This window comes from Mchenga conophoros, linkage group LG22 (assembly GCF_057382185.1).
Source record: "Mchenga conophoros isolate Kocher_MC1m ecotype Shallow Benthic linkage group LG22, M_conophoros_male_GT1.1, whole genome shotgun sequence".
Classification (NCBI taxonomy): Eukaryota; Metazoa; Chordata; class Actinopteri; order Cichliformes; family Cichlidae; genus Mchenga; species Mchenga conophoros.
Window position 1 is genome coordinate 3,106,813 of NC_140546.1, and position 23,132 is coordinate 3,129,944.

A 23,132-nucleotide genomic window follows, 5' to 3' on the forward strand; every position below is an offset into this window, starting at 1 on the left:
CCAGCTGGGATTTGTCCTCTTGAGTTTTGGATAGTGGCAGATGCATGTATTGGTTGGATTTCCTCCACCTCGTCCTCATCTGGTGCTAAACAGCTGTAGGATTGGATATTTTCCAGTCCTACAGCTGTTCAGCTCCATGTCGAGAAGTCAAAGAGACGTAAACATTGTTTTCCCTTTTTTTTGTGACATTAAAGTGATCATTTCCCAAATTCAGTTGGTCATGTTGGTTAAGGTTTTCTTATAATTTGAACATGTTTGGCATCAAATTCACTTTTGAGACTGAATAAATTTAGATTTTCTCATTTTGATCATCTCCAGAATTCCCTCTGGGAAAGGTTCGTCCACCAGCACTCAGGAAGGATCGGATAAAAAACGTGAATCCAGGAAGAGTGGTTTCTTTAATCTCATCAAACGAACGTCCCGTTCAGAGAAGAGCCATGGATCTGCCGCCATCACCCCACCTCAAGCTGCCTCTTCTGCCACAGCTGCACCCCTTTCCCCGTGTCCAGTGACTTGGGAGACGACACCGGCATCTCCCACATCACCTGTGAAAATCTGTCCCATTGTGCCGGAGCCCGAGCAGGAACCCCACAGGTCTCACTCTTCGAACCACACAGATTCTGAGATTGAGGCGTCTCCAGCTGCCACCGAACCTGCAGAGGAGGAGAAAGAAAAGAAGAACGTGGAGAGTAAGGAGAACCTGGAGAAGACAGAGCATCTGGAGAAAGTGGAGAAGAAGGGAAACCCCCATAAACCCCGTCACATCGGAGTTCCTATGATGAGAATGGACCTGATGGCTGAGATGAAGGCCAGGCAGGAGAGAATGGCTGGGAAGAAAGTAGGTGGAGTTTAAAGTTTGGATGCATCATTATCCAAAATATAAGACATGAATGTTCATGGGGTGGACAAAATAATAGGAACAGACCAGTACCACATTACTGCTGAGTGCAGCTACAGTAGTAAAGTAGATTTATCGTCAGAACTCGTCAGAATGATGCAGCGACGTAAGCCGAGCTGCAGATGTTCCTAATGAAAAGGCCAGTAGGAGCGCACTCAGTCACTGAATATAAAAATGTCTTTCTCTGGTTTCAGACGGAGGCAGCTCACGCACAGGACAAGGTGGACGGTGACAAAGGTTTGTGTCTTTATCATCTTACCTTCAGATGAGGCTGAACATGAAAGGCGGGGCTCCACATGAAATTTGAAATGCCATGAAAAATGTGATGTTTCAAGCGTGCTGGCTCTGTGCTGACGGTGCTGTCAATCGTCTTCCTGCAGCCAAGTCAGAAGTCCATCCCGCCGTGCCAGCAGACACTGATGAATCTAAACCAGAGCCATCACCCAGGGCTAAGCCATCTGGTGTCACCCCCAAACCACCCCAGGCTATCAAAGCACCCCTGGTGGCCTGCACCTCTGGACCCCTCAGCCCAGCTAGCCGCCGACCAAGCAGCACCTACGTCTCTGGTAAGCAGGGAGAGTGCGAAGCCACCACTTTGAAGCTGAAAAATATATGCAGTTCCCATTTAAAACCAGACCAAGTGTCTGACTGGTTGATTCCTCTGTGTGTCAGATGAATGTGGCAGTGCTCCAACGGGCAGCTTGTCTCCCAAAGCACCACTTCCTGCTCCTCGCCTGAAGAGGGCACCATCAGAACAGGAGCGAGCGAGTACCAGCAGCAACCCTGCAGAAGCTCTCTCTCCTCAGAAGGGTTAGTACCTACAGCACTGTGCAAAAGTCTTGAGTCACTCTGATTTCTTTATATTTTTCTTTCAAGCCACCGGACCTCCTTATACTTGTTTTCATTGTTTTTCATTGGACACCGTCATTTTCGGTCCAGTCCTGGATGATCTCGTCACAGCTGATGAGACCGATGGACAGAAAAGTGCCGTCATACTTTGGTCCACCGTGCAGTACCGTCTGCACATTTTTCAGCAGAACAATGATCCCACATACGATACCAGTGCAGTAAAACCACTATGGGTCATGGATCGGCCTCCCCAGAGCATGATTGAAGCAGCACATCTTGGTTTCCTTTGCATGGATCAGATGTTTCAATAAATCGCAGCACTTATTTTTCATTATCCTGGTAAAATGTAAAGAAATGAGGCGTCACACAAGACTCATATATGTAAAACCTTTCAATAAACAATTTAAGATAATCAATCTTTATTAAAAGGCATCAATCTCAGTCTATAAACATTATAGTTCAGGTATTATTTATTTATTACTTATTTTTTATTGATAAGGTGGTTTAAATTCGGCACAGATGGTCACTCAGACGATGTCAGACAGCCACGGCTGCTGAGACGCTTCCCTGCGATGAAGGCTGCACGACTCGCCGCTCTGGCAAAGCACAACACTTAATTTACCAGGTTCCTGCATGTTTAATGGAGGCTTCCAGGGCCGTGTTTGACGCCTCCACACGCCACACATGTTACGTCTGAAGCGATGGTCTGTCACACTTAAAGCAGATGCGTTCAATCCCAGCCTGTACTTGATACGTCCAAATGTCACTGTGCGGGGGATTTGGTAGTTTAATGCTTTAGTTGTGTAATTAACGCTCACAGGGACTCAGTGTTTTTCCTTAAAACAGCGACTCAGCTGCGCGATAAGAAAAAAAGACGACTTCTCTTCTTTTTTTAATTGTTGTGTAAAAAGATGTGATTTTAAAGTCAAAGAGACGAGAAGAAAAGGTCATTTGTACGTTTCCAGGACAGTTTATTGCACTCTTCAGAGTGAGTGTGTTTCAGCTGATGAAGCGTTGCAGAATATCTCAGTGTGAACCGCAGAGTTGTTGTTTTAACCTCGTTCAATATTTTATTTTTAAAGCAAACTTACACCCACTAGCTTTAGGATCACCACAATCCTCTTTATGGAATCTAAACTACCAGAGCTCAGCAGCTAATGCTAAAAAGTCTGATCATCAGTTTGCATCCACGTGTTTAATGGGTGCAGATACATGCAACCCTGCACATTAGCACACAAATATTATACCAATTATATATTCACGAAAAATTAAGGAAAGACTGATCTGTTCGTACAATAAGATGTGTAATTTGTCCAATATTATTCTCAGAAGATGTCTTAAAAGGCACAGACACCAGCAAACACAGAGCAGAGGTCCAGTGGAGGTCGGGACACCTGTCAATCAAACGGCCTGCGGCAGTTATGCTAAACTGCTTTAAAATTTACTCAATAATAAAAAAGCTTTTTTAAAATCATCCACTATGAAGTTATATTGGAAAGATTATTGAGACACTTTTTGCATCAAGCTGTAAACAAACTTTGCATTTTAACAGAAGAGGCTTTGGGGATGGAGCCGCACCTTCAAGTGGCCATTAGAGGAACTGCACTTTATTTATTTCCTTAATTTTCATTAGTTTCTTTGATACCGTCTTCATCCTGTAGGATAGTACCTTTCTGACTTCCAACACTTACCTTTGCATTCAAACCGGTTCCTAATCAGTCATCGGTAGTTCACATCTGCTGTCCAAGTCCACGCTGGGAAATCAAATGAAGCCGCTGAGAGTTTTCAGCTTCAAATTCGTGTCGGTCTTTACGGACAGTGTGTCCTTCTCTTCCAGCAGGTGAGAGTTCCACAGACGGCGATGTGTTTGATGGATCCGTCGAAGGCGCAGCGTCTGGCGCGGGCAGCCAGCGGTCGTCATCTCTGAAGAGGACAGTCAACCTTTCAGCTGCAAGCGAGGACAACCGAGAGCGCACCAAATCCCTCCCTGCCTACGGTACAACCAGTCACACTTACAATCACTGCATGTTGGTGCTCGATGGATCAGTCAGGAGGATGATCTGCTGTATTCTGTCTCTGCAAAGATGTTTTGAATGCCCAGAGCATCACGAGTAATCTGCAAAACCTCAGGCCACAGCAGCTCGCAGCATCCTCCCTGCTGATTGGGTCTAGTACTGTATGAATAATAATCACATCCTCTTTTTATAAAAACAAGCAAACCTCATAGTAAAGTATACAGACTGTATTCCACAGGCTTGAGGTGGTGTTAGAGTGCATCAGTATGATTATCTTTATCACTCTCTGCAGTGAGGCCTCCATCTCTGTCTGACGCACCTCCGAGTCCAGCTGATGAAGAGGCCGATCTCAAGTCTAACAGCAAATCAGAGGACGAGTCCAGTGATGACACGACATCAGTCTGACACCTGTAAGGTGTTTGCAGTCACCTAAATCCTGCTCGGCCACCTTTAAGGAGGCCGATCCCGTTCATACAGACAAAGACACACGTGTAAATATTTTTCTTTGTACGTGCAGTGGATGCTGCACTTTGTCATGCTGTTATCAGTGGGACTTTCCCGACCTTGGATTAGTCCCAGCTGTCAAAACAACGTGCACATCAAAACAACCCCACCACTGTTTCTGTCCAAAGCTCTAATAGGACCATAAAGAGCAGGAGGATGGGTTTTATCTGTGGCTGCTTAGATGAACATACTCAGCAATAAAAAGCTCACTTAGTCCAAAGCACTGAGGAAAATGAGTCTGACTTGTTGTTTTTGTGCGACTGTAAGACGGTCAAAGTCTAAAAATCTTTCTTTATTATCTTTAAATCAGCAAATTCAAAGCAGCTGGAAAATTCTCAAACTCATTAGAAGAGCAACAAACTAGTCAAAAAATTCTGTTCTGAATTCTCTGTCGCTCCGTTCTGATAGCGAGATAAATCATAAATCAATCTGCACATTGTGACAGTGATGTTTCCTCAAAGACACGCGTGTTTGAGAGCGAGTCCACTCCATGGACTTGCAGCAGAAAAGGAACAAACTGAACTCCGGCCTGGAACATTAAAAGCAGTGACTGGAGGTTGGGGATGCTTTATATAAGCAACGTATTAGCTTGTGCCAAATGTAACAGATGTTGATTTATGTGTAAAAGTGCTAGACTCCAGCTCTAATGTCATAAAGCAGCATTAAATATAAGGTTAATGTCCACGACCAGCCAGCAGGCTGAGATGATTCCAGATGTTCCCAGGATAAAACACAGAGTAGGGACGATTGTTAAACCAGAAACGATGCGGTGTATTTAATTAGAGCACCATCAGATTATCATTATTATTATTTATTTTTATTTTTTAATCAAGATCGAGATGTAACATTTTAGCGACATAAACGGAGCGTCAGAGGAGCAGTGAGACGATGCTGCGTTTATGTCGAGTGGACTGTAAATGCTGCTTTCGTCCACGTCCACTTCCGACTGCAAACCTCCAATTAGAGCCTTCCAGTCACCGCGGAGGGAAATGATACAGACGCCTCATTTCATCCACAGCTTGGCCTTCAGCCCAGTTGAACAGTGGGTTTGAACCCAGAAAAACAGCTGCTACGCTCATTTTACGTGATGTGAACACAGCAAAAAAACCTCAGCGGGTGGAGACAGAGCAGCTCGTGCTCCTTTTATTTATTTGCTCAAAGTCAGGCAAAAGTAAGCTAACAAGGAGGATGGTAATATTAAGATTTGAGATGCAAAATTTAAAGCAACAGTTCACCCCAAACTCACGTTTGCATGTTTTCCCCCACCCTGTATTTCTGGATTGTGTCGGCGTGGGTTCCCCGCTTTTTCTTATTTAGTTTTTCTTGATCATGAAGTGCACAGTAGTTCTTGAAGCACCTGAAAATACACCTGGAAACCTCTTTGCTGAAGTCACGCCCCTGTTTCTCATGAAGTCCACAAACTTTGCTGTGAGCAGTTTCATGTGGGAACTATTTTCTTTCTACCAAACTACAACCATCCAACAGTCTGCTCGGGCAAACGAGCACGTACCCATGTTGGGACGTGATTCCTGTTACGGGATGTAAACGCTGACGAGTCCTCTTGAGCAGAGCTGTAATGTTGGCTGTCTGCGTGCTTCTCTGGGCTGGTAGAGCTATGGTAACCGTTCCCATGTGAAGCTGCTCTTTCCACGGCTCGTGGAGGGTTTTTTATAACGAGCCGGTCATGATGTCTGGAAAGACGCATCACTGCTGAGCTATTCAAAGGTACTGTTTGGCCCTTAGAGCACCCCGAGGTGAGTTCACATCTCTGCAGCTGATCTCTCGGAAAGAATAGCACATTTGATTTGGAGGTGAACTGTCCTGTAATATTTAATTGGTTCTATCTAAATGAAAATAAGCAGTGCGTGTATCCGAAACGTCAAACTGCCTTTGGTAAATGTCACCATCTGTTACTCTTCTGCTATCACGAGTCCATAAAGTTCAGTGTTTAAACAAACAAAGTGATTTCTGTTCATCATGTACTGCTGCCCTCACCGATGTATCCTGTAAATATGAGCCGACACTGATTACAGACTAAGAGGGGTTTGTGTCATGTGATTTAAAATCCTTGGTGATGGGTTTCTTTTCTTTTTTATCTGTTTTTATAGATTTGCTGTAAATGTGACAGCGCACGGTCAGATATTTCTGTATTTGAATGTTTATACCAATAAATATTATTTTACTTGTGTCTCTCTCTCGCTCTCTTTACACGCATGTCTGTTGGGCACTCTCGCTCACCCCTCCCTTCATATATACAGACCACCAAGTCTTTATGCTCATTTGGCTGATTTCAGGCGACGCCTGAGCAGATTTTATTTCAGGGGGACAGAGCGTCTTTGTCTCTCTGTGAGGACGTCGGGCACGTTTGTTTCCTGCCTGTAGACTGGTCTAAAGCACCATGGACAGCACACTGGACAGACTGGACGCTGCAGGATTCTTACAGATCTGGCAACATTTTGACATAAATGGTAAGAAGGCGAGCTTTTTAATGGACCTTAAATTACTAATATATATAGATATATGAACGTATTAAAAAGATATCTGGCATACAAACTGTATAATTGATTTGAGTTTGCTACTGCTTCTAAATACAAAGTGCAAAACTTGACGTGATATGAAACCAGTGAGTTGGGACGATCATGTTACAGCAGCTTAACAAACAGACCAATAATTAAATAAAATAATAGCTTAATAATGTACAGTAATCAATAAAATGGAACAGGACACGAAGAAATGCAAAAACTAAACTACAATCAAATACAAAAATAAACGAATAAATTGTTGTGATTGTGATTTGTAGCTGATGGAAGTGAATGTGTGAGATGATGATGATACGTGTGAACAGTGCAGGGTTTAATCAAGCTGTTGAGACTTTCTTCAGTTCCAGCTTCAACTTTGTGACTTTAAGAGGAAACTCAGTTTTTATCTGAATTATAACAATTAATTTTAAACAAACTACATTGTTTGGAAAGATTGTAACCGTCGCAGTAAATCCTGTTATGATTCCGCTCTCTGAAAACGGCTCGTGCAGAAGAACTGAACCAGTTTAGCTGGAAGAAAGAAGTGAAACTGTATCAGTGTCACATAAGCAGTTCTACTCGAGAGTAAGTGACAGAAAAACCATCATTTTGTTTCTGTCTTAGACGACGGCTACATCGAAGCCAGTGAGCTGGAGGCCTTCTTTAAACACACGTTGCACAAACTCGGGATGAAGGTAAGAGATCCACGTGTGAGAACGGTTAACGATGAGCGAATCGTTTCCTGTTGGCCAAACGAGGTTCTGAACTACAGTTTGTATTTTTTTTAACATTTGCACTGTAAAAGTCAGACACGATTAAAACAACTATGGTAACTTTTTGGTAGCATTTGGATTTTTCTGGGTCAGCTGTCATATTTAAAGGCCTCGAAAACTTCACTGTAACTCCCAGAGGTTAAAAAATAATAAGTAAACAGGACCCAGAAATGCCCAAAACTCATTAGATGCAGACTGACGTCCATGCTGTTTTCAGAAGGAGGAGATAACTGAGGACAAAATCAGAAGGCTGAAAGAGAAGTTCATGCCTGCGTGTGACATCGGGGCTGACGGACGTCTGCAGATCCAAGAGGTACGAGGTCAGCCTTCGATGTGTTCTGTCAGCAACCAACAAGCATATTCACTCCTGTACAAAAAAGACATACATTACAAAAAAGAAGAAGAAATTAGACTCAACAACAGATTCTTCTGTCACCTTTTCAGCTGGCCACACTGATGCTGCCAGAGGAGGAGAACTTCCTGCTTCTGTTCCGCAGAGAGACGCCGCTGGACAACAGTGTGGAGTTTATGAGGGTGAGGGTCAAAGGTCAACAAATAATGGAGCGATGAGGAATGGAGGAGGAGGAGGAGGATGGGTATTTAATGAGTAACAGTGTGGAAGAGCATTTCACAAATCAGAGATTAATCAATATCAACAGTTTTGTTTCCTTTTGGTATTTATGTGCACATTTCTGAAACACCATGAGTCACAAAATGCTCAGAATTATAATTACATAGATAATGCATGCAAATAAAACAAAATACTAAATGAAACTGTAAAGGCGTTAACCTTTTAATTTAATAGACAATCAATATTCCCTGTCTTATCAATCATTACGAATGACACCGCTCTGCAGCCCCTAATCTTTGGGCGAGAGTGTTCAGCTGTTGGCAGCAGTTGGTGAGGTGTGGATAAAGGCACACCTGAGGGAGGCTTATTATGTAATTTAAATTAAAACCTCTTCTTTGTGAAATTCTGGTATTAGTCTCCATATTTATGTTGCAGCTTTTGAGTCGTAACAGAGGAGAACCTGGATTTCTTTCTTTATTTTTAACCATGGACACTTTGGTAAAAACACGTCGGGAAGCTCCACCTTCTCTGGTTTCCTCCTTGGACATTGCTTCAGTTACTTTAAACTTAGTTTCAGCAGGCTTCTCGCTGACACCATCCTCCTCCCGTTCTCTGCTTCACCTCCAGCTAACCATTTTTCCTTAAATAGGAAAATGAGGAAAATTCCTCACCAAGAGAGTTGGAAACCATCGATGGAAAGTTCTGGGCACACCAGGATGATGTTTGCTCACCATCTGCCCTACTGTTCACATTTGGCTTCCTGTGACTTTGCAATCTTCCACAACATTTACGTGAAGTTTCACACACTAGTAGAGATCCACTGTGCATCCACTGAATGATCTAAAAAGTGCAACGTGCTGGAAGAGGTCCAAAGCTGAACAAGGAAAGGACCTTGAAGGGGAGACCTGTAGGTTAGACTGTTGTCGGTGTGGCTCAACCTTCGGCACAAAGACGAACTGTAATTTCATGTTAATGGTTTATTTTTAGGATTATTCCTTTTTTTCTTTTTGCAGATTTGGAGAAACTATGACACAGACAGCAGTGGCTACATCTCAGCTGTTGAACTCAAGGTGACTGTTCAAATCTGAGGAAATATCTTAAAAGCAGACACAGCTTTCGGAGGTGGTGAAATGATTTCAGATCCCCAAAAATCAGCGATTTGCTTATTGTGTGAACCCAGATTAGATCGTTATTGGGGCTTAATTAAAATGAAAAAGCACATTTGGTGGAGTTTCTCTGTGGCAGACGCGTCTTTCTTGTGTCTTTCTTCAGGGGTTTCTTCAAGACTTGTTCCTCCAACATGGGAAGACCATCACCCCCAAAAAATTGGAGGAGTACACTGACACCATGGTAACGGGCAGTGAGGTTGGGATTTGGGGGGCAACAAGTTTGGCTCATCTTCACTCTGACGGGGTTTTTTTCCCCCCTCTAGATGAAAATGTTTGACAAAAACAAAGATGGCAGACTGGATCTCAATGACCTGGCCAGGTACTGTTCAAATTGTTTCACTTTCTGGCACCAACGAGTGTTTTTACACCCTTTTTGCAGCAACGCCTGCAGTACTTTTTCATGGGGGTGACACAGGGGAGGGGGTGAGGATGGGAAATCGTGAGGGACATACTACATGACACACTACAGATGACAAAAACTGTATAAGCAGCACTGAGGGGGCCAGCACATTTTGGGGGGGATGGCCCCTGCCCCCCCTTGGTGGCACCCCTGTCACTTTATCGGTCATTTTCTTTGTTTTGATCGATCAGCCTCTCTGTGTTCTTTTGTTTTTGTGACCTTGCTTGTCACGGTTTTGAGTCTCTTTATGATGTTTTTACATGTTTTTCTATTTTGTTTTCATTTTCTATTGTTCTGCTTTAAAATATTTTCTTTTTTTTGTCCTTGCATCCCGATAGAATCACTCACAAAAGCCTTTGAGGGATTGAAAATATTTATTGGATTCTATCATATTTCTATTTGACAAAAATCTGTTTCTTTTCTCCAGAATTTTGGCCTTAAAAGAAAATTTCCTGCTGAAGTTCAAGATGGATGTAAGTGTGAAGATGCTGACTTGTAGTGTAAAGTGGATAAACTGCACCTAACAACAAAGCCACTGTGACTGAATCATATTTAACCTTCCATACTCAGTTTGGATGTTCATTTATTCATATTCAGTGCAACATTCTGCTCTCAGGCTTGCAGTCAGGAAGACAGAAAGAGGGACTTTGAGAAGATATTCGCTCACTATGATGTTGTAAGTGGAATTTTGCCCACTTTAATAATCATCTCTTTCTCATTGGGCTTGAATTCTTTTGTTGTTTTGTTAATAGTACAACCAGAGAGCAGGACTGGTTCACGCAAAGCACATTTTTCATGTAGCTTTAAAAATGTGAATAGAGAAAGAAAACCTTTGAAGTTCTGACACGCAGTTATTCTTGATGATAAAATAATATTATGCCACGTGTGTGTAGAGTAAGACGGGTGCACTGGAGGGCCCTGAGGTGGATGGATTTGTCAAAGATATGATGGAGCTGGTGAAGGTATAACTCTTACTCTTACGATCCCGACAGCAGTGTTTTTGTTTAGTGCTGTTTAAATGTTTCTGTTGTATGATTTTTGATATCACTCACAAAAATGCAGTTATTCTGTAACATTAAAAAAACCCTTACAGAGTAGGGTTGGTACTTTCTTTAAATAAACCTTTCTTTGTTTTAATAACCTGTAGAGACTTTTATTTGAAGCATTTAAATCCACTAAGACTTTCACAGCTATAAATTCTTTCTGCAGCCCAGCATCAGTGGGACAGACCTGGATAAGTTCAGGAAAGCCCTGATGGGTCACTGTGACATCAATGGAGACGGAAAGATCCAAAAGAATGAGCTGGCTCTCTGCCTCGGCCTTAAGCTCAGCTAACTGACCCTGGAAACATTCAAAGAAGTGTATATCCTTCCTTCCTCTGCTGATCTCTTTTACTTGCCGTCTTCTTTGTATCCTGCTGATTGTCTTAACTCGTCCCTTTTCTTTCTTCACCTGTGGTTTCTCGTCTGATCCCAGTTTTTGCAGGCATGTTGATAAATGGTGTTGTGTTTTTATTAACTGGGTCATATTTCCATAACTGTAAATATCTTTCTTTATTTGAAAATATTTTGCATTAAATGTGGATCTTGCCATAATGACATTACTCTACTGTAGATAAGTAAAACATATCTATCTGCTTTGAATTATTATAATGTTGCTTTTTCCAACGCATGCTGATTCTGCGTAATGTGACTAAATCACTGTTTGCATGACATTACTGTGAAAGTAGCAAAGATAGAAGAGATTTAATAAAAATGATTTACGTTTTGTCAGTAGTGTCTTTCTGAACATAAACCACAGGAGTCACAGACGACCGGCAGGACTCCTGAAGTCTTTTTACTGAAAAACATCAATCTGGCAACAAGGACCACCTTAGATTATTAAATATCACATAACAGGAAACAGTCCTGTTTATTACTTTGAAAATATACCTTTCATATGCTGTCCCTCCAAACTGATGCTCTAGATTTAAGTTTATATTAAAGCCTTCTATCCTGAAACTAATCAGAGGATGTGCCTCTTACGCTGAGTTAGTATAAAGTCTTAGAGGCCTGTACTGTGAAACAATTTTAAAAACTTCTACATACCCAGGACATCTTTTCTCCTATTATATTTGGCTTCATTTACCCTAACAAATCTCCACATCTACCAGAACTTGTTCACATAAAATGAGCTCAGTGAACCATGATGCCGTGTTGTGTCTGCTTTACCCCAGACAGGTTTAAGGTTTATTTGTTTATAATAAATCTCTCTGCACCCATCAGAAACTGAATAAGAAAGAAGAACATGTGCAAGAAGGCTGTAGTTGTTGCAGTAAACAGTGTGTTAAGTGGATGCGTTGTACAGGGAGCCACAGGCAGGAATGACTTCCTGTGTCGTTCAGTGGTGCTTTTTGGTAATCTCAGTCTCTCACTGAACGAGCTCCTGTGACTGACCAGCATGTCATGGAGTGGGTGGGAAGAATTATCCAACATTGTCTTTATCTTGGACAGCATCCACCTCTCCGACACCACCTTAGGAGAGTCCTGCTCCATTCCTACAACATTACTGGCCTTGCGGATCAGTTTTTTGAGTCCCCCAGCATGCAGCAGCATAAAGGATCGCACTGACCACAACAGACTCATACAAAATCCTCAGCATTGTCCAGCAGATGTTGAAGGACCTCAGTCGCCTCAAAAAATAGAGACGACTCTGGCCCTTCCTGTAAAGTGCTGTGGTGTTTTTAGCCCAGTCCAGTTTATTGTCAATGTGTACTCCAAGGTATTTATAGTCCTCCACAATGTCAACACTGACCCCCTGGATTGAAACAGGGGTCAAGTGTTTCCTGGTCTTCCTGAAGTCCACGATCAGTTCCTTGGTCTTTGCCACATTGAGCTGCAGATGATTCTGCTCACACCACGTGACAAAGGAGTCGACCACAGCCCGGTACTCTGTCTCATCATCCCTGCTGATGCATCCAACCACCGCAGAGTCATCAGAAAACTTCTGAAGATGGAGGTCTCTGTGCAGTGGCTGAAGTCTGTGGTGTAGAGGGTGAAGAGGAAGGGGGAGAGGACAGTCCCCTGTGGTGCCCCTGTGTTGCTGATCACCTTGTCAGACACACACTGTGGGAGACGTACATATTGTGGTCTTCCTGTCAGGTAATCAACAATCCAGGACACCAGAGAAGCATCCACCTGCATCGCTGCTAACTTATCACCCAGGAGGGTCGGCCTGATGGTGTTGAAAGCACTGGAAAAGTCAAAAAACATGACCCTCACAGTGCTCGCCGGCTGGTCCAGGATGAGCCTTTCCAGGGTCTTCATGATGTGGGAGGTCAGTGCGACAGGTCTGTAATCCTGAGGTCACTGGGACGTGGCGTCTTTGGTGCAGGGATGAGGCATGATGTCTTCCACAGCACCGGGACCCTCAGACTCAGACTCAGCATGAACACTTGATGGAAGACTCCACAAAGCTGGGGGGCACAGGCCTTGAGGACGTGGGGACTCACTCCGTCTGGTCCAGCAGACTTGCCTGAGTGGAGTCTCCTTTCAAATGTGAACCTGCAGAAAACTCCTTCCTATCTACATTTTATTGGTAAGACTAAACAAAAATATAATGCTAACAACATTTCTACAACCATGTAGTGGGAAAAAGGGACAGCATGTGGTTTTTTATGATAAAATATCATAAAGCCTCTAGAAACCAAAGTCTTGAATTTTCATCACTAGGTTTATTTTAGTATATTTCATAATTTAACACCCATTTTAAGATAATAGACCAATAAGGAATGGGGTACCTTGGTGTGAAGACATGTCAGTTTAAAGTCATTATGCACCACAAATTTGAATGTAAACTCTATTGGATTTAGGTGGCATCCAAAAACTCGTGGTTGGGTGTCTCAACAATTAGACACAGGGGCTAAAGTTCTGTCATCACTTTGGTCAGCTGATCCTGTAAGTAGTCTACAAACTACGCTGGCTAATTAGTTTAATTCCAAACAGCTGCTGAGGTGGATGGAAGGGCCTCTGCTAATCTCTCCCGCCTGATTCAAATTAGTGCTATATGATTGGTTCTCAACCTGTTGTTTGTTTGCAAGCAACAGTGCGTGCTCTGCAGGCTGCTGGGTTGTGCTTTCTGAAAGATGGCCTCTGGACCTTGTGTGAGGTAAACTTGTTTTGTTCCATTTTAGCAAATCTGTTGATATGCTGACTTTGTTTAACACACATTGTATTTCCAGGGTGTTGTTGCTCTCACTGTTGGCCTTCAGCAAGCATGCTGAGGGTGAGTATTGATGTGTGCAAACTACATTATGCAATCACTAACCTGTTAGAGCACTGTCGATTTAATTTTCTCTTTGCAGCTCTTACTTACAGGAGGAGCTACTCCAGTGTCATTAAGCCTTATTTTGGGAAACCTGAGGATTTTCCACACAATCAGTATCTTGTCTCCAGACATAAGAGCTATGCACAACCCCGAAGCTCTCTGGGTGTTTATGGGCCTGAAAATGGGTCACCTGAGAGTTCTTACCCCACTGCTGCAGGTCTGCCTGGTGGTGCTGGTGCTTCCTCTGGTAGGCCATTAAATGGTTACCTTCAACAAGAAAGCATGTCTAGCTACAGATCTGGCTCATCACAACCCCACAAACCATCATATTACCAGGGTGATACTGATGGTGCCCTCCAGTCCAAGGATGCCATGTGGGATTTGGCACCATCCCAGAAAAGAAACTGGATTGACGCAGGAATCGTCTCAAGTTATCCAATTGAGATGCGTTCTGTGCCCCAGCGGCCAAGTAATGAGCACCAGACCCAGCCACACGACAAGCAAGAACAGTTTAGCGATGAGTCCAGTATGTTTCAGTCTCGGCCCCAGCCTCGCCCGCTGCCCCAGCAGCCACGCTACGAGGCCAGCAAGCCCCAGGCCCGGCCTTTCCCCCAGCAGCCACGCTACGAGGCCAGCAAGCCCCAGGCCCAGCCTCGGCCAACGCCCCAGCAGCCACGCTACGAGGCCAGCAAGCCCCAGGCCCAGCCTCGGCCTTTCCCCCAGCAGCCACGCTACGAGGCCAGCAAGCCCCAGGCCCAGCCTCGGCCTTTCCCCCAGCAGCCACGCTACGAGGCCAGCAAGCCCCAGGCCCAGCCTCGGCCTTTCCCCCAGCAGCCACGCTACGAGGCCAGCAAGCCCCAGGCCCAGCCTCGGCCTTTCCCCCAGCAGCCACGCTACGAGGCCAGCAAGCCCCAGGCCCAGCCTCGGCCTTTCCCCCAGCAGCCACGCTACGAGGCCAGCAAGCCCCAGGCCCAGCCTCGGCCTTTCCCCCAGCAGCCACGCTACGAGGCCAGCAAGCCCCAGGCCCAGCCTCGGCCAACGCCCCAGCAGCCACGCTACGAGGCCAGCAAGCCCCAGGCCCAGCCTCGGCCAACGCCCCAGCAGCCACGCTACGAGGCCAGCAAGCCCCAGGCCCAGCCTCGGCCAATGCCCCAGCAGCCACGCTACGAGGCCAGCAAGCCCCAGGCCCAGCCTTGGCCTTTCCCCCAGCAGCCACGCTACGAGGCCAGCAAGCTCCATGCCCAGGTACAACCCGAGCGTGAACAGTTGGGCGACGAGTCCAGTAAGTTTCAGCCTCGGTCTTTCCCCCAGCAGCCACGCTACGAGGCCAGCAAGCCCCAGGCCCAGCCTCGGCCAACGCCCCAGCAGCCACGCTACGAGGCCAGCAAGCCCCAGGCCCAGCCTCGGCCAACGCCCCAGCAGCCACGCTACGAGGCCAGCAAGCTCCATGTCCAGGTACAACCCGAGCGTGAACAGTTGGGCGACGAGTCCAGTAAGTTTCAGCCTCGGCCTTTCCCCCAGCAGCCACGCTACGAGGCCAGCAAGCCCCAGGCCCAGCCTCGGCCAACGCCCCAGCAGCCACACTACGAAGTCAGCAAGCTCCAGGGCAGTGAAGCCAACTCTCCAAGTGGAGGTGTGCTGCAAACCAAATCTGGCATGTGGGACTTGGCTGACCCAAGAAGTTTCAGACCCATTCCAGTTTCATTAAGAAATCTCTACAGGTGGCCACAGCAACAGGCACCCATCTACAACAGATGTTAGCAATAGGTATTTCTGAATGGTTGTCTTTTATTTGTATTTGTTTTGTTTCTAAGAAGCTATAAAAACTCCATTTATTTTTCTCTCCTCAGGTTCTGGCCTCACCTGCAGTTCGTTCTGGCATGGCATCAGATTTGCTGAAATTAATAAAGTGCACAGAGCTGCAGTCCCTGGCTATTGTTAAAACCTCCTGTTTGTTCAGTTTTATGCATGCTCTCATGATAAACTGAGCTGCTCAGTAGATCTAGGTTTGTACTGTTGCTACCATAATGTTGCAGTATACAAACTGATGCACAAAAGGCACTTTTATTTCCCCCCTGAAATAGTTAAACATAAAATTCCTCTCAGGCCTTAAGCCCCAAAGATTGTAATTATCTTACAGTTGTGTAGCTTAGCAAAGCAAACCTGCTTAGCTTTAATGTTTCACCAAGTGTTCAGGGTTCACAACCACAATTTTCACTTCAAGAACAAGGGGTGGAATCATGGCAGTTTAATGCCTTCTATCAATGGCAAAAATTACAGTCCAACCAGATGCTAAACGGAAAATGGTGGTAGTCTGCCAAGCAGGTGGTCACTATTAGGGATTAGCATAAACTAAGGCAATTCAAAGCACAAGCAGCGATTATAGCTTTGAAAGGTGTGGGTGTCTTGTTTTTGGGGCCCAGTTGTGAACTTTGATCATTCCTTCACCGTCAGTATCAGGTGTTGTCTTTTTGTGCCTTAAAAGTAAACTGTATTAACAGGCTCGGATTAAAGTGTTTTTATTCTGTAGAGAATATTCACTATTGCTTTGTCTTTGGACAAAAAGTCTTGAGTATTAATATACATATCTCATAGATGTATCATCAAATGCTACTTTCTTGTCTTTTCACTTTTCTGCTGCTTCTTGCTCAAACAGCGTCCCACCCCTCCTCCTCTGATAGCTGTTATTAGCTTAGTCATCTCCAGTTTGGGGAGATAATGACAGTGCTGTTTTTTGGACACTGACTTCCTGTGTGTGTGGTGTTTCTCCCTGTCATTAAGCAGCGAGTCTGTGTGGTCAAAATGACACAGCTTTGACTGCAGGAGATGCTTCACCATCCGATCCCAGCTCCAATGAACTCACTGTTGGTTTTCCATTTTCAGCTTTCGTAGTGTCTGTTGCTTGTTTGGGGGTTTTACCATCCTTTCCTTTACTCATAGATAGATAGAGATATCATTTATTGTAAAACTTTTTTATAGATATTTTGTAGCACACCGTTTACAGTACAGTGTTGTGGGCTTTGCTTTACATTCAATCAAAATGCACTTTAGTCAAAAGTGCATTGCAGTTCATCTGCAGTAACATATATTTGTTTTATGGATCTTTTACTCCCTCATTTATTTAAACAGTGTCAAATTGTAACAACAACCACTTCAAGGCGCTTTATATAGTAAGGTAGACCCTATAATACATACAGAGAAAAACCCAACAATTATGAGCCCCTATGAACAAGCACTTTGATGACAGTGGGAAGGAAAAACTCCCTTTTAACAGGAAGAAACCTCCAGTCAGAAACTGCATGAAAGGCTACGGTTTGCAAGGCAGCAGATGTAAAGCAACCAAGGCAGATGCAGCTGCTTAAATCAAACTCTATTGAACAAAGTGTTTCAAAGATGATTAAAAAGCTAATAAAAGAAATGACATACTTCAATAACTGACATATAATTAACAACACAAATCAAATAAATTAATTACAAATTTGAATGAGTAAAACATTACAAAAAATTAATTGATAACAGTTAGAAAATAAAATAAGCTATAAAGAAAGATAACTTTAGATAAAATAGATTAAAAGGAGTACACCATGTACAAAGTGTGTATGAGTCCTGATCAGTGAATAAAATAACATAATCCAATGGTAAAGACTAGAAAACAGCCATCCCTGTGGTTTAAAGAAAACAAAATAAACTGGAAATAAGTTTGAATATTAGTCCAAACAGAATTTCTATAATGATCGATTCTTTCGATAGCAGATATTTATGTTTGTTAAGGTTCAAAAATTGAGGAAGGAGAGTACAAACCACCATGGTCCAGAAGCTCTTGGTCAAACAATGATTTTAATACACACGTGGGAAGATCGCTACAGACAGCAATTGATCTTCGACTTCCTCAAAGCATACACAGATTTTTATAGCATCAGGGTTTGATTTACTGACGCCCCCTTCATGCGTCACAGACAGGATATATACACATACGTCAATATCAAAACCACAACGACTTTTGACACAATTTAAAAGAACAATTGTCTTCTATCTTCATAACAGGTGCTTCCTGTCACTGCCGGATGCTCGCTTGTCATCTTGACACCTCAGCAGCAGTTTGGCGACAAACTGCTTTTTGCAATCCCAGCAAAACATAATTAAACTTTCATCTATAAATGATTCTCTCTAACTGAGTGTGTGTGTGTGTGTGTGAGTGTGTGTGTCTGTGTCTGTGTGCTAACCACAATTGCACCCTGTTTCACCTCGCTGACTAGCTCCTGACCTCTAACCAGACAGAGAGACAGAAACCACTCTCGTATATGTAATAATCGAACTGAAACTATGGATATATCATCTACTTAAAATAAATGTTTTAATCAAGAACCTCTACTAAAAGCTTAATAAAAGAATATAAAAGTATAACAGAATCTTTTGAATAACCTAGACTTTGCTTTCACTTCTGCAAACTCTCTGCAACTTCCTGTCAGCCTGCAACTTAGTCTTTCTGAAAGACACACACTGTTTAAACCTCTGAATGCAATATAAACTACAGATTATATTCTTAATGCAATGGTACTGTTGATAATTATTTAACAATAGCAGTAAAATAATTTCCCTGCTCCACATGTTCTAGAATCAGTTCTCGTACTTAAGTATAGATATTTTAGTAATTTGAGGTAAATTTGTAGTTTATCATTAACAAGAACAGTAACTATATTACTGGAATTGTCTAAATGACGGTAGGAACTACAACAGTCTGTTGCAGGGCAAACACAGAGAGAGAGAGAACCACTCACACTCACATTCACCCCTATGAGCAGCTTAGAATCACCAACTAACCTGACCCCACTCACTTCACGTTTTTCGACTGTGGGAGGAAGCCGGAGTATCCTGAGAGAACCCACACCAACATACCAACTCCGTGCAGAAAGGCCCTGGCCTGGATGAAATTCTAACCACCACACTAATGTTCAAATACCATTAAGAGCACTGCACACTGTGAGGCAACAGTGCTACTGCACCACCTGAATATCTAATCCAATAGTATTTTTTAACATCTGTTAGTTTCTTACTATTTCTTACTTTTTTCTTGAAGTTTCTTGAAGTTTGCAGCAGAATAGCTGTTTCCTCTGTTGGAAGAGGCGGCCATCTTGGAAAATGCTATCGCGTTAAAATTCTAGTGACTGACAGGATTTTTCAAATTAACGGCTCCAGAGAGACAAAGACACAAGATTGTAACAATTCTCTACTTCTCTAGTTGTGTAGTGTGTTCTCTCATAGAGTCCTCAGAGGTCAAAGAATATAAAACAGCTCACAGTAAGATGTAAAGACCAAACATGACTAAACATGACCCGTTATGGGTGGGTGGAGGTGAATGCTCTGTTCTTTCTGCTTCAGTATCTTGTCTTGATAGTTCAAACTACAGAAAACAGAATGCTCTTACAATCATCTCTACCAAGAGGTGATTGTAATGTTTGTTATGTGGTTACATGTAAGTGGATAATGTAATCCACTGTGTGTTGTTGCTTTTTCTCATACTGTTTTCTGCCAAAGCTTCACTGACTACATTTGACCATTAGATGTCCTCCAACCTCCATGAACACCAGAAGTCAGACGTCAGGGTGACGTTTACGGTGACACAGACAAAATAAATCACTGCACAAGACTTCAACTGACCAAACTTTCTTTGGTGTCCGGCTCATTTAAATTGTAGCAAACTTTAAAAATAAACTCATTTATGAACTTCACTTTGACAGTAATTTATACTTTTTTTATTATATTTTTATTGAAAAAAAAGGACTTGTTACAATAAAGTGCATTGATATTATTTAGTCGAAAAAAAAAGACTTTTTCTTAGTCCTTTTGTTTTACATTCAGGTAACAAAAAGTGATCTCGGTGCTTGACAGTGTTTACATAATCCAGCACGTTTAACTTATTTACATAAAGTACATTAGGTATAAATTATGAAGTAGATGGTCGACCTGACATTGTACAGTACATGGGAGATACACCAATTCAGAGCTGGTCTTATATTTCAAAAACCACCTTAAACCAATCAAGTGTTGGTGGAGTTGGATTTGACACTTTCTGGTTATTAATTTTTTGCTGGCTGCTAATAGCTCTTGTAAGAGCTTTGTGTCCCCTCCCCGGACCGAGCCAGCAACCAGGCCCAAGTACAAATTTACAAAATTAATATCAAATTTTATCTTAAAGACCTCACACAGAGTCTCATGAATTCCCAGCCAGTGATTATTTAAGTTAGGGCAGTCCCAAAAAATATGGGAATGATGTGCCTCTTCTGATCCACATCTTCTCCAGCATTCTGCTGTCCCATTTTTATATTTAGTTTGATGAGGGCTTTAGAAAAATCTAATAATGTTCTTCCAGCAGTGGTCTCTCCAATTAATGAACTTGTTGAGTACCAATGAAAATTACAAATCCTCTCCCAGTTCTCGTTTGTTTACCCATCCTTGATTCCAATTCCCATTTAATCTTAATATTTTGAGTAGTATCCTTCCTGGGCTGAAGAAGCACATCATATAGTTTGGAGATTGCCTTTCTCAGAGAACCAACACATGCTCATTTAACTATCTTAAACATTTCTGACTCAACCGAGTTTGGGTTTGGGATATTGCAATGTTTGTTAAAATAATCCCGCGTTTGAAGGAACCTACTTGTCTTAGGCCAGTTCTTGTTTGTAAAGATTGAAAACTCTGTAGTGTCCCTTTATGTGTGAAGGGATGGAGTGTTGTTAGTCCACTCTCTATCCAGGACTGAAATCTGGTAAATAAATGATTCTGTTTAATAAATTATGCTCATGCTTCAACATTAATATCTTTTATGAAAAATGTGGGTTCACTGTGAATTTTCATTATTGCATTTTCTTTAATCTCCTTTTTGGCTGCTCTCGTTACTGTGAACATACACATGCACTTATATTAATGCACATGTAAATGAATGTATGACGTGTATATATGAGTGTGTGGAACAATATGCAAACCAGGTTCACAGATGAAAACACTGAAACACACCTCACCTCACAGACTGAGCGTCAGACTGGTTCATGAGAAAAGAAAAGATGAAGATTCATCTTTGTGATTTTGTTTCCTGTAGATCCACGAAACACTCACTAGGGGGCGGTACAATTTTAAATATCTGTCCTACTCAGGTTTCTATTTCTTTAAATCACGAGCTCGTAATGAAATGAAACTTTACTGAGACTTTTATTGTTCAAGAACTCAGCTCAGTAGGTTATTATTTTGTGTGGCTGCATTTAGAAGTTTTGCATGAATGACAACTTCACTTGCAGACTGACAATAACCCAAATAAATATTTTAATGACTAATTCTTTTAAACATCCTGTTTTTACTCGTCTAGTTCTAGCAAACAAACCACAATTTACCTTCTTTAGATTTAAATGCTGGAAACAAAACATTTGTTTTACTGATATTATTTTTCTTTTACATGTTTGAACAGAACAGATTTTTCTGTAATGTTAAATACGGTCATTTTTCATATATTATTCCACTTAACAATAATTTAACTCTTTTGTAATCTGTAAAAAAAAAAGACTAAGTATCAATATGAAATAATTTAGACTGTTTGTTCTTTGTCAGAGAGCCATGCCTTTCTGTGACATTTCTTTTGCACATTTTATCTAATAAAATATTAATATCGCAGGCCTCGGCGTGTCTTTTGTTTAGAATGGCTTTGGTTGTCATACTTGAGCAGTTATTTGGGTCCTTTGTGTTTCTGTGTCACTAGCTTTATATTGTGCAGTCATTTCCCAGCGCTATCACAAAGACAACACCCTCATCTTTCCATTAAGAAAAAACCTTCCTATGCTGAAGGCGGGGCCACGGGAACGCACGTCCACGACCTTCCAAGCGCGCTCCCGGGCCGTGTCTCCTTCAGCTGTGTCAGAGGAGCAGGTTGGTGTGTGAGGTTGAGCTTCCCCGCTCTGGCGCGTCTCTGCTCCTCCGGCTGAAATGGGATTTGTGCGTTCCGAGTGGACACCGACCGGCTCCTGCGCTCCTGCTTCTGTCCGCCTTCTAGTCTCCTTCAGCCGGGGAAACCCTGCAGCGCAAGTGTGAGCGCTTACATCCGCACCGAACAGCGTCTCTCTCCCTCCCTGTGAAGCCCGTTTGTTTCCCGACGCTTCATTTATGGACTAAAGAAGCTCCGAGTGAGCGTGTTTGTAATTTCCGTTCACACAGCTGAAGATGGAGACGATGATGGAGAGGGAGTGCAGCGCGCTGGGGGGGCTTTTCCAGACTGTCATTGGAGACATGAAGGTAACGCGAAAAAGACGCGATTGTTCCACCTGATCCTGGTGGTTAACATCTGTGTTACACACATCTGATGTTTAAGGCAGGGCGGCTGCTGCAGAGGCTTCTGATCTGCAGACCCTGTTGCACAAAACCAGAGAAAAGCGTTCCGCCTGTGCTGGAGATTTTAGCGACATCATTAATTTTCTAATTAGCCCGAAGTGGGAGGTGAGCGCAGTCTGCTGGTTCTTAATGTTCAGCATCTGATCGCCTGCAGCTTTCTCCAGCAAATGACTGTAGCATGTAAACCAAGCTTCATCCCGGTAACCAAACACAGCTGCAGGCTACTAATGCATCGGAGGGATGAATGACACTGTTGCAGTGACACTGCAGGAGATAAACACACAATGAAGTGCAAAATGCTCGGTGTCCTCCCCGAGCTTCACAGAAAAAATCACACTCCCGGGGTTTTGATTGCCACAGGGGTGCGACTGCTGGGATGGGCTGCTTTAACAAAACAAACAAACAAACAAAAAACATTTCAGATATATTTCTAAATCAATCTCGTCTGTAAGAGCTGCCAGAATTGTTGTGCCAGATAAAACATTTCAGTCTCAGGCATGAAATAGTGACAGAGCTCGATTTGTTGGAAATTCAACAGCTTTGCTCAAACCTTTTAAAAATGGCTGCTTTCATTTGTTCCAGCTTTTAAAATGTGAACATTTCTGCTTGTCTTTGTTCTAATTGTTGCTTTTAACTGGGTATTTATGGCTGAATTTTCCACCTTTCTGTGTCAAACACGTCATTGATTAATTGAGGAAATAAATGGCAGCTTAATGACAGTGAACTGAGTCATTAGCTGCATTTCCCTGAGCAAGA

At 42.9% G+C, this 23,132-nt stretch overlaps 4 protein-coding genes across 11 annotated transcripts in view; all 4 read left to right on the forward strand.

Moving 5' to 3' along the window:
* LOC146548531 (F-actin-uncapping protein LRRC16A-like) overlaps nt 1-6,454 on the forward strand; it is a 30,881-nt gene extending 24,427 nt beyond the window's left edge. For 2 of the 3 annotated variants that reach the window (XM_085261469.1, XM_085261472.1), the window contains 6 exons: nt 319-838; nt 1,093-1,135; nt 1,279-1,464; nt 1,571-1,708; nt 3,585-3,743; nt 4,055-6,454. In XM_085261469.1, the coding sequence (XP_085117595.1) occupies nt 319-838; nt 1,093-1,135; nt 1,279-1,464; nt 1,571-1,708; nt 3,585-3,743; nt 4,055-4,167 (1,159 nt within the window). In that variant the 3' untranslated portion in view covers nt 4,168-6,454. The remainder of the gene's footprint in view (nt 1-318; nt 839-1,092; nt 1,136-1,278; nt 1,465-1,570; nt 1,709-3,584; nt 3,744-4,054) is intronic. The other variant, XM_085261471.1, reaches the window with a different exon arrangement.
* Nucleotides 6,455-6,555: 101 nt separating this feature from the next.
* Nucleotides 6,556-11,436, forward strand: LOC146548532 (secretagogin-like). Of its 2 annotated transcripts, none has more exons than XM_085261474.1 (11): nt 6,556-6,734; nt 7,410-7,480; nt 7,776-7,871; nt 8,003-8,092; nt 9,143-9,199; nt 9,402-9,479; nt 9,562-9,617; nt 10,126-10,171; nt 10,315-10,374; nt 10,592-10,660; nt 10,908-11,436. In XM_085261474.1, the coding sequence occupies exons 1-11, from the start codon at nt 6,665-6,667 to the stop codon at nt 11,031-11,033; spliced, it is 819 nt and encodes a 272-aa protein (XP_085117600.1). In that variant the 5' UTR covers nt 6,556-6,664; the 3' UTR covers nt 11,034-11,436. The 2 variants fall into 2 exon arrangements, with proteins under 2 accessions (XP_085117600.1, XP_085117601.1); XM_085261475.1 differs by having other exon boundaries at nt 10,913-11,436.
* A 2,294-nt stretch (nt 11,437-13,730) lies between these two features.
* On the forward strand, nt 13,731-17,019 carry LOC146548533 (uncharacterized). The gene is made up of 4 exons (XM_085261473.1): nt 13,731-13,844; nt 13,918-13,961; nt 14,041-15,770; nt 15,854-17,019. Exons 1-3 carry the CDS (start codon nt 13,822-13,824, stop codon nt 15,762-15,764), a joined length of 1,791 nt encoding a protein of 596 aa, XP_085117599.1. The 5' UTR covers nt 13,731-13,821; the 3' UTR covers nt 15,765-15,770; nt 15,854-17,019.
* A 4,842-nt stretch (nt 17,020-21,861) lies between these two features.
* Nucleotides 21,862-23,132, forward strand: part of LOC146548534 (protein MTSS 1-like) — a 68,684-nt gene continuing 67,413 nt past the window's right edge. For 3 of the 5 annotated variants that reach the window (XM_085262696.1, XM_085262694.1, XM_085262695.1), the window contains exon 1: nt 21,864-22,280. In XM_085262696.1, the coding sequence (XP_085118822.1) occupies nt 22,209-22,280 (72 nt within the window). In that variant the 5' untranslated portion in view covers nt 21,864-22,208. Of the gene's footprint in view, nt 22,281-23,132 lie in introns of all 5 variants that reach the window. The other 2 variants (XM_085262699.1, XM_085262698.1) reach the window with 2 other exon arrangements.